The sequence below is a fragment of the Dendronephthya gigantea genome, unplaced genomic scaffold (genome assembly GCF_004324835.1).
Source record: "Dendronephthya gigantea isolate DGI-Jeju-01 unplaced genomic scaffold, DenGig_1.0 000035F, whole genome shotgun sequence".
Taxonomy (NCBI): Eukaryota; Metazoa; Cnidaria; class Anthozoa; order Malacalcyonacea; family Nephtheidae; genus Dendronephthya; species Dendronephthya gigantea.
In genome coordinates, this window is record NW_021163045.1 from 1,570,585 (window position 1) to 1,586,371 (window position 15,787).

General features: G+C 37.2%; 2 protein-coding genes across 5 annotated transcripts; one reads left to right on the plus strand and one right to left on the minus strand.

The window, feature by feature from the left end:
- Positions 1-30: 30 nt before the first annotated feature.
- On the minus strand, positions 31-14,148 carry LOC114525621 (homeobox protein SIX6-like). 4 transcript variants are annotated; one of them, XM_028547012.1, is made up of 7 exons: positions 13,840-14,148; positions 7,137-7,338; positions 5,070-5,924; positions 4,509-4,646; positions 1,545-3,897; positions 1,129-1,265; positions 31-964 (listed from the first exon to the last, which is right to left on the minus strand). In XM_028547012.1, exons 5-7 carry the CDS (start codon positions 2,010-2,012, stop codon positions 730-732), a joined length of 840 nt encoding a protein of 279 aa, XP_028402813.1. In that variant the 5' UTR covers positions 2,013-3,897; positions 4,509-4,646; positions 5,070-5,924; positions 7,137-7,338; positions 13,840-14,148; the 3' UTR covers positions 31-729. The 4 variants fall into 4 exon arrangements, with proteins under 4 accessions (XP_028402813.1, XP_028402812.1, XP_028402810.1 ...); XM_028547011.1 differs by lacking the exons at positions 31-964; positions 1,129-1,265 and having other exon boundaries at positions 1,842-1,901; positions 3,801-3,897; XM_028547009.1 differs by lacking the exons at positions 31-964; positions 1,129-1,265 and having other exon boundaries at positions 1,876-3,897.
- LOC114525622 (homeobox protein six1-like) lies at positions 9,673-13,058 on the plus strand. Its single transcript, XM_028547014.1, has 2 exons — positions 9,673-10,407; positions 12,524-13,058. The coding sequence occupies exons 1-2, from the start codon at positions 9,803-9,805 to the stop codon at positions 12,765-12,767; spliced, it is 849 nt and encodes a 282-aa protein (XP_028402815.1). The 5' UTR covers positions 9,673-9,802; the 3' UTR covers positions 12,768-13,058.
- Positions 14,149-15,787: the final 1,639 nt, after the last annotated feature.

Sequence of the window (15,787 nt, forward strand, 5' to 3'; positions counted from 1 at the left end):
GTGCTTATCTTTTGCGCTTTAGAGCTGTATTAATGTTCTGCATATTTAAGTGGTTGCTTTTTTTTTGGGACACCCTGTATATACGTAAACTTTGGTCTGAAAAGTCTATAATTTCCGATCGACTTCCTATCAACAAAAAAATCTCGACATTTATCTATCTTGAATGAAACGGTAAAAACTCCACGTTCAATAAATCCTAAATACACGGATTTGACTCTTCAGATTAGGTTAGGATTAGTGTTAGGTCTTAGATTAGGATTATGGTTGATTACGATTATCCTGATTCATCTAATCCTGATCCTAATCTAATCTCAATAATAAAATTCGTGCATTTAGGATTTACGATTGAACGTCGACGTAAATCGTGTATGCTATATGTTGTTGTAAACAAAATTGTTGTATTCATGTCCAAAAAACCTCTTCCGCGTGATAAATATACTTTTTTTCCACGGCCTATTTAAGCTAAACGGGCTTTGTACAACAGGCCTCAGACGTACAATTTTGCAGGAAGAAATACAAATACTCTGTACAAATACTTTCGTCTACTTTAGCTACAAACTATAATGATATTGATCATAAACGTCATCGCAAGTGTCTCTAGTGAAAAGCGATCATTATATATACGATTGTTCAGCTTATTCTACTAAGACTCTTTCTATTCAGTCGGACTATGGTGTGAATGACTGGCTCACAAGACTAAATGGAAACCAGACTTTACGCAAAGCCACATTATGGACGGTCAATCGAAGCAAGTGAAGCGGGAAAATTTGATGCAAAGTTTATGGATGGCAATGGACATGTACAGTATTGTAACGTATCCGATGAACTGGCTGGAACATGATCATGATGTGCAACGGTGAAATTTGGTGAAAACTTCTGTGAACAGCTTCCGTAGTTTCTTTCACACATGAAATACGAGCTGTACGCTGAATTAAATATCATTGACCAAGGTTCTTTCAGGTCGCTGTAAAATTTATATAAAATGCTTAACTCGTGGCTTACTTTTTTCAGCGGAAACGGGCTTAGTTAGAATCGGTTACGAGTCATGCAATTGACCTAAGTAGGAGTTTCTTCTTGAGGAATGTTCAGCAAGTAATGATGTTTGATACAGTTTTAATGAAAAACTACCTTCTTCGTTGTTTTGTCATTCTGATACGTTGCCGTTTATTTTTAAACCAGTTACTGACTTGTGTGACTGTCAAGTTTGTCTTCTCTGCTAATTCTTTTTTCTCTTCCAGTGTCGGATACGGTTTCAGGTTATAAGCCTTGTCGTTATATCATTGAAGAAGAGTAAAGAGCATTAGCTGATGAACTATGTTTGGATACAGAAATAGCCAGGGAAACTGAAAACACTTCTATCTTGGACATCCAAAGATCTACCTGCATGCATGGGGATAAAACAGCATGGACTATACTCAATTGGCTACCTATTAAACTACCACTAAACTCAGCGAGACTTGCTTGAAAACTGCCATTCAAAAGCTTTCTTGAATATCTTCTCAAAATTATAACTGCACTAGCTGCTTCGTGCTTCTGCTTCATACCTCGTTCAAAAGCTTTCTCGTATCTTCCTGGAAACAATAGCTCTTCTCTCGGCCATTCGAAATGGTTCCTGGACTTGGAAACTTTCTTCGAATTCTATACTTAGCCACTGCATCCAAGGACCTCTCCCGAGATTTCTCGGCTTCCACGTAGCGCGCCTTATACCAGAGGCGTTGTAACTTTTCGTGGAATTTTTCAGAGAACTGCCGTCCTTCCAAGATACGGTACAATTCGTGGAAATTGCCAGTGTGAAACGCGGCAACTGCACGAAAGACGGCGATCGCTTCGGAGCTGGAAATTCCCTTGATCGACGATGGCAAGGACCATAGGAATCTGCTCAGGCGATCAATCTGCCCATCCTTTTCAAGAAATTCGCAAAAACGGATAATATCCAAGAGAGAGAATGGTACGGGGTACATTTCGTTCCACTTTTGTCTCTTTACACACGAACTATTCTCGTGGCTTTGCATGCAGTATACACCAGCTCACTCTCTAGATGGTGTTATAACTACCACGTCTCCTTAGGAGACGCACGTTTTATGTTGATTCAACTAATAGCTTATTAAAATTCATAAGAAGAAATAAAGATGCGACAGTGTTTCTGTGTTTGCAGATTTGTTTATTGATTTCAACGTAAACTAGCGCAGGAAATATGCGATAGTCTGCTAAGAGATTGAGGAATAAAGGGAAAAAATGCTCTGCACAAAAGAGATTTAACTTCATTAAAACCTTTAAAAACTTACTCAGTGAATTTCAGTAAAATTACACACTTCGTACGCGTTAACTTAAATATCGTTTGGAAAGGATTCCGAAGTGAGTGTTTTAGGTACGGCTTAATTTTAGAGCCTCATTCATGCAAGCAATTTTGGTATCCTATCATAAAGAATATTTGACTTCAAGGTAATAATTTTATCAAGGTATAAATTTAGAGCTTCATATCCGGTTGAACCAGGTGCGTAAACATTACTAACAATAGTATAGGAGAGACATTTATATTAAATAGTTTATGCACGAAATTTTTCATGATGACTTCAGACTGGATTATTAATAATGCCTTAAAACTCATACAACCAATGGCGTATCAAACATAATTTGATATTATTGTAGTAGTACGTGAAAATACATTCATTTAACAGGGCACAAATTCTAGCAATTCTATTTGATAGCTAAGCCGTTTGAGGTTTCTCAAATTAAAATAGGTTCTTGTAGTTATCTGATCTTTAATATGTATGTATTAGACTAAAATTCACAAACTGCTAAATCTATGCGGATATATGAACTGATAAATATTTAACTAACACTGAACGTGAATACCTTTTGAAAAGATATGATATTTACTGCATGGAAGACCCGCTATCATATGTTCAAATAGACTAATGTCGGGATAGCCTCAGAGACTTTCAAATCTATAGTTTAAATAAACACCATCGTATGTATAAACATAACTTACTCACAGCTGTCCTAATTCCTAAACGCTATAATTCCTGCTTTGTTAAGGTTTTTATTACGTTGTTTTATTGCCCGCGTAGACGCAATATTGTGTTCCTTTTTGACCACAGTTGAACAAACACACGCAAACAGATTTTGTAATTAAATACTTGAGATAATCGCTTAAAACGATCCGGCACTGAACATTTTTTCAAAAAGAAAATATATAGTTGCATATGTTCCCGTATATTTTGCTGTTTTTTTTAGTTTGGAATGTGAACTTGTTGAGAGCATGCAGATATTGAGTATTTTCAATCTTAAAAGCACACTGCATATATAAATGTATATATAAATAAAATCCCTCGATCCTGAACTTACGACTATGGAGCTAATGACAGCATTATATATTAGTTTTCATAATTCAAGATGTTCCTGCGAATGTAGTAATTTATATAGACACGTGCATGTGGGCAACAATTCTATTATTTATGTTCTATACTTGCGCGTTTCGGTGTCTCATTGTTCCATATTCGGGCGTTCAGGTGTCTCATTGTTCCAAGACTGATCAATATTCGAGTTATGTGTGTGTGTTTAGTAATCTAACTATTTCAGTACAGTGCGAGCGGTGCTGCTTTAAAACCGCTATCACATGCTTTTAACTGCCTGGTGCAAATGAAATTGATAAAGCTTTGAATTTACAGTGCAGGCATCGCGGGTGTCAAAGACTAAATAAATGGCTTTGTGCAGTTATGATGGTTTATAAAAAAATTAAAGTATTTTTCCTGTGCTAAAATATAAACCAAGTAACGCTCCAGCAACAGCTAACATACCTATATAGGCCAGTAGCACGCCAATGCTAAAATTTTTTACTTTCTTTGAGGATGATAAAGCAGCTTCATAGTCGCTTTCTCCCACCGCGTCATTTACCTGGATGAAATTAGGAGATGATTGAAAGAGATTGCCGGCGATGAAGGGGCCATTCAAAAAGGATGTCCAAGCCAAGGGGCGAGGGGGGGTTGGAAAATCAAGACATACTCGGACATAGGGGGGGGGGAGAGAGAGGGGGGGGGATAGCAATCTGGACGTCCGAATTTCTTTCCCGTCGTAAATGTGGCGTCTTGAGCACCTCATAATATCTATCATATCTCTTCAATGATTTTCACTCATAAAGGCTAGTTTCCACTCAGGAAAATTCTCCTTTGGACAGGACAGGAAAGTTTCCTTTGTATAAACGCCGCCTGAGAACTCACCGACAAAGGAAATTTTCCTGTCCGTTCCGATCCAAAGGAGATTTTTCCTGAGTGGAAACTAGCCTTTACATACACAAGGTTGTGCGAGTTTTGCAAGACATAGTGGACGTCCGCAGGGGGTGGGGAGGGATCACTTATTCGGACAATACCGGACAAGGGGGGGAAGGGGGGCTCGAAAATCCATCATTTGGTCGGACATCCTTTGTGAAAGGCCCCTAACAAATCTAGCTGGGATGAAAACAGAATGAAAAGCAAATAAAGGCACGAGAAAGCAACTAATTTGATTACCTGTCTTGATTTTGCGAGTGCGTAAATTCCGAAGGGAAAACATAAGATACACGATAGAATAGCACATAATCTATACGAAGATGGCTCCTCCTTCAGGACAACGCGGCCAGCTGGTTTCGGTTTTTTAAGAATTGATTTCTACGATAAAATGAAAAAGAAATCATTAAATCGAACTGACGAAAGGTGTTAACCTTTACGAGGAATGGTTTAGAATTGATAGAACTAATCAGTCAGATATAGGGTTTAGGTTTCCTCCTGTACTGGATCTCTAGAAAGAACAGTTTAAAACTGATAAAGCTATCCAGTATAAATAAAGTTAGTTTAGTTTAAGTTTCCTCCTGTAGTAACACTGGATTGATAAAAGATGATCCTTACTGGACTGTTAGGAAGAACAGTTTAGAACTGATAGAGCTCAGCTAACACAGTATATATGTTAGTTTAGTTTAGACCTAGGAGATAAGCCATACTGGGCCAAGCATGTGAGGGCACATTTTGAAACTTAATTTCGATTGTATAAATTCATATTTTAAGAGATGTAAACAAACGTGTCAAGATACTCACCACGCTAACCTCACTAGTGCCAGATCTCGCAGAATGATGTGACACGTGACTGCTAGCGACACTTTGATTGGATCGAACACTCGAGGCAGGTGATGCTGACCGTGAGGTTTGGGGACGAGAAGGCTTGGCCGCTACTAGTGGTGGTATCAATTTAGAATGTGACACATTGCTACTCCTAAAAGCTTTCTGGCCTGACGTATTCTCCACCCCATCTTGCTTTTTAGGAAAAGATGTCTGCCTAACGATCCATAGCTCTAAATCTTGACGCTGATTCTCTTTACTGTCCTTCTTCACCTTCTTTTGTTCCCAAGCAGATCCCTTAGGACCCTTACGGCTCTCAGTTGACTGTCCCATCGTGTAGTTTGCCCTCATTGGAATATCCTTATCACCTACTGTCCTGTTTTGATCCCTTGAGTCTGAAATGTCCCTTAAGTTGTTATTTATCCTGCTATGTTCTACATCGCCATTCATTTGTTTTAATTCAGTGGGATGAGCAATCCTTTTCGAGGGACGTCTTGTGTAGCCTCTTACCCTGCCATGTTCACCATCATCCCTGAACGACCACCTTCCATGGTGTTTAAGATGAGAGTTCCCACTAGCGTGTCTTTGATTATATATATCTTCGTACTCTAAGGAGCCTCTATTGAAACGGGAGGAGGACATCGGTGCACGTCCAGGTGTCCGTTTGTCGAAGGATTTCCTTGTACTAGGAACAAAAGGGTAAACATTGGGGCTAACTTGTGGTCCAATAGGATGTCCTTTCCTTTCCCTCCTGCTCAAGTCATCGCTGTAGTAGTGACGTTGAATTTCAACGACATAAGGCTTCGCACGAGATGAGTGCGCCATCAAATTTAGCTGTGAAAAAATAAAACATCTCATGGTTTCTGACGCGCAATATTTGGCAAGGTCTGGTGAAATAAATACAAAAATTTCCAAAGACTCTGATGTGAACATTTAAATGAGAAAACACTGTTTCGTTCTTTGTAGTTTTAAGGCATTTATTATGGCAACAAGTACTTGCATAATTTAAGTAATAACCACCAACTGTCTTGTCTGTTCGTATGTAAATATATTCAAGTGTTTCAAACAGTCTTACAAACTTCTCGATTAGAACAGGTGCACTATCGGAAGTTACCGAAGAATATGTGTATATAATGATTTAAAACCAAGCATTCATCAAGTTTGTCCAAGCACGAATGATTGGGATAAAAAATATGTTATTTTGTTTGCAAAATCTAACCGGAGCGCAATTTACATAAGAACGAAAACAAATGTTCATGCATTTGAAGGAAATTAATACATGAAGCAGCACTAGAGTGACTATAGACTATAAGTGAAATATTGGTTCAATTTTTGTTTATAATCTGTGTTTATTTCTCATAATGAATGTTTAGTATTTATACTTCTTCTCTTCAGAATCTGTGGTACTCAGTAGAGAACACTGAATTTGAATGACTATGTCGCCATTCTCACGGCTATTCAAAGATCACCGAGTCAAGTAAATAATTTTAAAGCGGCTGCGTATTTAGGAACTGAAAATCGTAATATATGTCCGAATACTATGAATTTCCCTTGGAAAATGGTCTTTTAACTGAATACGGGTTAAAACAGGCATGCATCTAGTTTGGCGATCGAAATAGAATACAAAAATATTCACAAGTCTTTGCTATAGATTTACACGAGTCAAACATATCGTCGGGCCAATAAAAATCACCTATGGTTAAGTATTTTTTCTCAATTTCGACAAGTAACCTAATGCTGAACAATTTTCAACGCGATATTCCTATGAACACACCACGGTCCGGTCTAGTCTAGAATATTTCCCGGCACTTCAGAAAGAAAATATCTTGGCATGCGAAAAACACCGATTACCCTACTCGATTTTTCGAAATAATAAACGTGTGAATTTAGAACGATTTCAAGGTTGCCTAAAAATTACTTGGAAACGGGAATGAGAAATTTCATCTTATTTGCTACTGAAGTTAATTGTATCAGTATCTATCCCACTAAGGACTGCCATGATAGCTAGCTACGTTTCATACCAATTAAATTGTCCTCTGGACTTACTTATGTATTCTTTTCCTTGTACCAGTAAGTCATACATCCCTTCAAGGAATTAAAAGTTCTCGAATGCTTCCTCAGGTCGAATCCACCTCATGATTTGAAAACATTCAGCAGTCGCGTATATGGGGATATTGCCTGTCGATCATATGAGGTACGATTGCAATAACTTTGCATGAACAGTTCACAACATGAGTCAGACCAGGTTCTGAAAATAATCGAATATGAAATGAGATATCCTGCCGTGAAAACTAATTGAGATTAACGTCAAAGATGTGAGGCACGTGAGAATGATCGCGGTATTTTCCCTCACACGAGGAAACTTTTAAAACTCGCGTATGATTTCATGCACATGTCGAATGCTGAAACACAAATCTGGGTATATCAAAAATAATCTATTTTTTAACAAACACGCTTGAAGAAAAAAATATTGGTAACATGCATAGCTTTGGCTGTAGGTATATCCTTTAAAGCCAATCACACAAGCTCAGCGTTTTCAAGCCTTTTCATATGTGTTTTTATCCAAAACCGGTGCAGACACTGAAACTTTATGCCAGAAATTAGTTAATAGATTATACCTATTTTTAAAATTTCATTGAGCGAAAACGTTTTTTAAATTTAATTGATCGAAAACAACGTTAGCAAGCACATAGCTTCGGATGCATCATGCATAGTCGATATGCTTGTGAAGAATGATATAGAATTCTGATGTACAGATTAAATATCCCATACCCCGCCATAAACTATCATACCCCTGACTAATGTATATATTGAGGACAGATTGTCTATTCATACGAGTTTTGAAGATAGTTCGTTCGGCTTTATGGCAACATGCCATGAAGTTCGATATTATAGGAATAAATTTTCACTATATATAGGTTCTCTTTCAAATTTTTCACCCAAATATTTTCCGATGATATACTGAAAGTGCCCTTATCTAACTTCAAACACAAGATTCATAAAAAATATTAAAAACAGCAGATTTTAAGTGGGGTTGGAAAAAAACGGGAGTGATTTCTGCGAATGGGTAAGAAAATATTTCACGCCACGTTCAGTTGAATCAACGCGGCCACAAGTTTTATCTCAATTCAAAACAAAAAACGTCAAAAATCTCAATAACTTGATATTGGGAACTGTATTCATGCTGGTTTATATTCATTTGGGAGATGCCATTATATAAGTGTTTTGACTATGCTTTCACAACTGTAAAACCGTTAGGAAAAAACAGAGTTTTTCAAGGATTGGATGGTAATGAGGGAAAAAACAGGATACGATACGTTTGTTTATTTCAATGTAGTCATCACACAATCAATATTAACTGAAGCTGGTATATATGCTTTAACTAATTAATCAACTTCAAAGCTGTAATAGAAAGTTAATTATGACGTCAATGCTATCACAGAATAACATTAATTTTATCACTCTATACCAAGTTAAAAATAACTATCACTTTGAGCACTTAAATGGACGGGTATTATCTCATTATTTAATCCTGTCTTTACCTACATGTCGAGAAATTCGATATAATTTTAGAGCATGGCATCTAATTCTAAAGGCTGGTTTATCGTTGATCAGTACGAGAGACGAAAGCTCTATCAGGGCGAAGTTTAAAATTATTTTTCATAGCAACCTAGCCATTAACGGTAACGCTACCGTAACAGTATAGTTGCTAAATTTAGCATATTGTTTATGGAAAGTTCCTGGCAAACAATGGACAAACTCTTCAACTCTATAACAATTTAAGCGATATTTTTTTAGCCGTTTTTTCAAACGCATTCACTAAATAAAACAAATCTGGGTCTGGTTGAAGTATACATAATTTTCAAATATACATATAATTTACCGATCAGAATCGTAAATTCTAGTGTCACCGGAAAAAGTCCCTAATGTCAAGCATTAGTTTTCGTTCAGACAAGCAAAGCTCATGCAATGCCATGCCAAGAGCTGCTCTATAACCGTTTTCGGTTCGGTTACCCCAAAAAAAAACATTCCGAAATGCTCAAAAATATTTTTAATGGCGCACTCTAATAGATTCGCTTATCTTGCTTTGACTACGGAATTTTTAAAAATTGTGTATCGAATTTGATATAATTATATCTATCTTAACGAAGCGCGCATTAGCGGTTACAAATAAGCCATCCCATTAGAAATATTTTCTTCTAACTCAGAGTATTATTTGCGACGGGTTTATGTTAATCTAGGCTCATTGATAGTTGACAAAAAGAAATATTGACATAGCTAGTTGACACAATCAGCATTCAGACACGCAATCATTAAGCTTTAGAGATGGTAAAAAAATCAACGAAGCGTAACGATGAGTCATAGGGATGAATAGCTGAGACACTTAATGGGCTGTTAAAATCATCTGGCCATTAAGCGTGATCATGTATCAATTGATGTGATCGAATAACATCACGTTGATCACATCGCAGTATTGTTTTGTTAAATTCGAATTAATTACGACACATCTGACGCATTAGCTGTGGCATTTCCTTAAACGCACGTGTTAGCCAATAAAATGCTTGCGTTCGCTGGCCGTTGACATATTTGCCCTGCGAGTAGGGTGATATAAAAGGCTGACATTCTTTTAAGTAAATATGCCAATTACAGTTTGTTCAACGCAGTGAAACGTCTTTCTATAAAACACACATTGATCGAACACGATATTCAACATGAATTTCAACGACGCGCTAGGCGTAGACGCAAACGGGAATGAGACACGGAACAGCGCTACATTGAGTTTCAAACCGGAGCAAATCGCATGTCTGTGCGACGCACTAAGGCAGTCTGGAAATATGGATCAATTGAGCAGGTTTCTCTGGTCTCTACCACCGCATGATTTGCTCAGTGGCAGCGAGAGTGTTTTAAAAGCTCGCGCGGTTGTGGCATTCCATCAAGGAAACTTTCGGGAACTGTACGCGATACTGGAAAGCCACAATTACGAGTCCGCTTCACACGAGACGCTGCAGAAGCTATGGTATATGGCGCACTACAGCGAGGCCGCGAAGCTGCGAGGCCGTGCACTCGGCGCCGTTGATAAATACAGAATCAGACGAAAGTATCCGTTGCCTCGCACGATCTGGGACGGCGATCAGACCGTGTATTGCTTCAAGGAGAAGTCTCGCGATACGTTGAGAAGATCCTACCAAAACAACCGCTATCCCACACCGCAAGAGAAACGTGAATTGGCCAAAGCGACTGGACTTAGCCTTACACAAGTCAGCAACTGGTTTAAAAATCGTCGTCAGCGAGATCGTGGCAGCGAAAATGGAAAAAGGTAAGATCATTGAAAAACTTCTCAACTTAACTTGAACTTATAAACTAGTACTAAAAAGTATGTAAAATGAGCGCTATATTGGTGAAAGACTAGATGTCTACACGGGCCATCCAATATACCTTGCCTTTGTTCCCACTCATATGCATATTTTCCTGGTATCAACTTCATCTCTCGTTGGGTATTATATTTCGGTACTTCGCAAATCGCAATGAAGAGACATTTATGTGAATACCTTTCTCAAGAAAATCATCATTTGGCTAAATATAGTTTTATTTCTTGCTGTCACAAATTCCAAATACTACAGCAATGCTATTTCGCAAGCGTGATAAATTTTAAAATCGCTAATCCGACATCAAATGAAGCGTCGTGTGTATCGCGCTGCATTCATAGGAAATCCTTTTGAACTGTTGTATGAATTTCATCATTCAAGCCTTCCCACACTGAGTAACCTATTCAAAACATTTTGAAACATATACAATCCGTTTTGTGGCATAACAAAATGTAGCACGAAGCTTTAAAACAATGCGCTTATATACATAATCTCAAAGTAAACGCGCCAAGACTGTCTTTTGAGTTTCGATACTAAACATGACCACGATTGTAGAACCATGATTCTCGTTACATTTACCAGATCCAAACGCAGGCGAGGAATTTCGGGAAACCAAACGAAGCCAGTGTTAAAACCCGGCACAAACTTTGAGAACCTCCTTACCCAACGAACACCAAGCCTAAAATGTTTCGTCAATGATTCATGCTCATGTCTTCTCGTATTTCCTTGCTCAAACAGAAGCGTCTCTTATGTCAAACGTTTACCAATAGTTTCGCTTTAAAATGGTAATAGGAGAATCCTGCCGGAATGACTTAATCTACGGGATTCACAATGTTTAGAAAACTGACTGAAAAACACAACATACGATGTCTTAAATCCGACTGAACAAACCTAATTTTCTTTACCGCGAGAACATCAAAGTAGTCGCTGACGGTCGAACCTCCAGAGACGCATGCCTCTGAATTGGATTGATTCGAGGAATAAAATTATATATTCTTATTTTCTGGTCGACAATTGGTATCACCATTCATAATAGAATATGTCGACAACCAGTTACGATGAAATATTTTACGCTTTGTGCATGATGAACATTTAGAAATCCCTCTTTTCGCGTGCGAAGATTGTAAATTGTAATTACCTAATTGTTAAATTCCTTAGGTGAAATTTGTATCTTTGGTTATGTATATTTCTTAGAGTTACATATATGTATGTATATTTGAAACGCAACACTTCCATTTAATTATGATAAAGCCGGTAACACAATATCAAAAGGCAAATTGTGTGTTCATTTTATGCATTATTTTGAGTTGTTTGTTTGGGAACTCGGTCATTGAACGCGGAACACAGTTTAAACGCATTCATTTGATAAACGAAACCTTTGACTGAGCCACTAGTATTTCTCGATGTGAAGACATTTTTCTCAACGAAAACTAAAGAGAACCATTAAAATTAGGCTGGTAATAATAGGAATCGTTTAAGACTTATGTTTGAGCAAAATCTGTCTGTGTTTCGTTCCTCAAACAAATTCATTTTAATTGTTCGTGGCGTGTGGGAGGGACGATTTCATTTGAAACACAAAGCTTGGGAAGTAAATATGTCTTAGTTTCCTAATATTTGAAATTATAATATAACGTGCAAGCTCAAATTGGATCAAATTAAGGTCGCTGTAAATATCAAAAGTTAAAAAAAACAACTTTGTATTCAACAGAAGGATGGCCAGTATCCATGCTTTTATTGCTAGATCTATTAAGCCCTGTATCATGTGACTCATAACTATTTGCACTGCATGGGCATTTGGGTGTTATCAGGGATATTTATGTACTCAGTCAAAATATCAACAGGCATGCATGACAAGGAATATTAAAAATTAATTCCCCACATAGCTATTCTGTCAAATTCAATTCCGGAAATGGCATAGTCTATTTTTCTGATAAGATGGGTTAAAAAAGTCTATTTAAAAAAAGGCTGTTAGAAGTTAATTTGGGGTCTTGTTTTTCTGAGGATAAATAGCGCCATTGTTTTTAACTGCAACTAGAGAAGTAACATGCCTTATGTTTTCAATCATAGGAAAGGAGACATGAATAACAATGATTTGGATGACTTTACAAATGATCAAGATCTAATCAAGAAAGAAGACAAAGAAAGTATCGATAAACATGCTTGTGGTGCACTTGTTGAGACTACCACGCTATTGGGGGAAGGCTTTGTTGATGAGACACTTTACGCAGACGCTATCTCCGCGGAAGAATTGGCACGAAATCTGACAACGATGAAGAAAGAGGTGGAAATGGCTAATTCTGAAACAAGGTGATATTAAAAATAGATTGGATATCTACGGTTGTCCATGACTTGCGATGACATTTTCATAAATGCATACCAAATATGTCAGTATGATGTTTTCAAGTGGACAAACAACAAAAGTATATATAAAATATAAAAGCACCAAGTCTATCATGAAAATCTTGTAAAATATTTTCAGTTTTATACCATTGTGATTTTAATAGGTACATTATGGCTAAACAAAAATACTCAGAGAACATATTTGGCATAGTTTACCAGCTTAGATTTCATGTAAAAACATTATTTTTGAAATATTGTATAATTGTGCATAGAATTTTATTAAAAACATGTTTTATTGTTCATTTTAATCTCGTATTGGGGTTGATATTGTACATTTAAGACAGCCACCGCAACAATCATGGTAGGGATTTCCAGATGTCAGATGGTTGTCAAATACCAAACAAAATATTGACCCACAGTCTGCTATGATATGTAATACTTTGTTTATTGCCAGATCATTTTATAGGTCACGAGGTTGGATGCTCGTATACCATTCGTGCAGCTTCGTAGAAATTAGAAAATTCAGATCTCCTAGTTGACAAGTGAAATTCTACATAACTTGTCATTACTTTGGATCATTCAGCTCTGAAGTCCTGTCTCTTTCCACTTTCCAAAATGAATATATTACTCATGCCCCGTTTACTTTAGACTATATTATAAAACATATTTTCTTACTTTCTGTATATAAACGCAAAGCTGAGACAAATGCGCTTCAAATTTATCCATTGACTCCGTCGCTCATGCAGTCATAGGAATCCCAATGAATATTTTTGAAATAAGTTACTTGCAGTGACGCAAGATATTTATCATTTATATACTTGAGGTGAGGGATATTCGGCGAAATATTTCCCACTATATTTCCCGAAGTGATGATATCATTACTCATATTTCCCCGACATTAAACTGTGCTATGGTACAACCAGGCCAATGAAAGTAAAACCACGAGTTACTCTTACCTGGCATTTAAACTTTGCAAACTATTTCAAAAACCCGTTTTACACCGTGAAATATATCATTAACAATAAATTATATCCTCAACATACCTGAACTTCGTAAAGAATTGCTTCAAGAACATTGAAACGTTGAAAAAAATCAATTCTAAAGCTTGAAATGTACAAAATTTGACTTGTGAAATGAAATTATATTTTCCGCGAAGGATCTTGACCGCGCGTTTGATAAAGCCTGAGGCTAGACGTTTTTATACTAGTGTGAAGCTACCACAGGATTCACCACAGGATTCGCTCTTCCTCCGAAAACAACAAAATCGAACATATGCGAAGCTAGCACGACATTCATCCGCACTAAATTCGATACGTAAACACAATATATTATTTTTTATTTTGCCGTTAAAAACAGGCAGTATATCAACGAAACTGGTATGGATAGAAAGCTTAGATAACACAGATTCCGAATATGTAATTTTTATCCTGGCCCAAATTCGTCGTCGAATGTTACAGCTCCTGAAACGCAGACGTCTGCAAGCCTGACATTCGAAATCGCATGTAATGATGTACGTTAAATGCGCGTTGAAATACGAGCGAACTAAACACCAAAAAACGGCTTCACATTCAATGAAACTGGTATCGATAGAAAGCTTAGATAACACAGATTCCGAATATGTAATTTTTATCTTGGCCCAAATTCGTCGTCGAATGTTACAGCTCCTAAAACGCAGACGTCTGCCAGCCTGAGATTCAAAATCGCATGTAATGATGTACGTTAAATGCGCGTTGAAATACGAGCGAAGTAAACACCAAAAAACGGCTTCAAAATTTATGAAACTGGTATCGATAGAAAGCTTACATAACACAGATTCGGAATATGTAATTTTTATCCTGGCCCAAATTCGTCGTCGAATGTTACAGCTCCTGAAACGCAGACGTCTGCAAGCCTGACATTCGAAATCGCATGTAATGATGTACGTTAAATGCGCGTTGAAATACGAGCGAACTAAACACCAAAAAACGGCTTCACATTCAATGAAACTGGTATCGATAAAAAGCTTAGATAACACAGATTCCGAATATGTAATTTTTATCTTGACCCAAATTCGTCGTCGAATGTTACAGCTCCTAAAACGCAGACGTCTGCCAGCCTGAGATTCAAAATCGCATGTAATGATGTACGTTAAATGCGCGTTGAAATACGAGCGAAGTAAACACCAAAAAACGGCTTCAAAATTTATGAAACTGGTATCGATAGAAAGCTTACATAACACAGATTCGGAATATGTAATTTTTATCCTGGCCCAAATTCGTCGTCGAATGTTACAGCTCCTGAAACGCAGACGTCTGCAAGCCTGACATTCGAAATGTCCGTTAAATACGAGCGAAGTAGCACCCAAAAACGGGTTCACATTCAATTATGAAGCCACAGGCAGCCCGGTCACGTACTGCTGTTACGTCCATAGGAACCCCAATAAATATTGTTTAAAGAAAAAGTAAATAGTCCAGTTACGTTGCGAGTTCAGTGACGTCAGTGATCGCGAAGCATATAAATATATAGTTATTGAGAAGGATGGAAACCATAGGCGGCCCAAAATTGGCGGCCGAAAATTTTTTCGGCAATTTGTCAATGTAATGTATAATATATAATTACATAAGGTAGGAAGCTCTTTTTTACGTTACGAAACTTACCACTTAGACTATGACAAAATACATCAATTAAATTGACCGAAACTAATAAAAAAATATAGTAAACTAATCTCTGATAATTTTCCTCGCTTCTTACATACGAATTACGATTTAAAACTACTTTTAACATGACAAAATACGGCAATATTTTTATAGTTTTTGATCAAAAATATTTCGTACGATGCGGGATGACAGTGGTCTCTGTATTCGTCATTGTTTTGAAATATTTTACATGATCCTATTGGTTGAAAAAAGTTCGTTCAAATACATTACAGTTTGTTTATTTTTTCAACCAATAGGATCATGTAAAATATTTCAAAACAATGACGAATACAGGGACCACTGTCATCCCGCATCG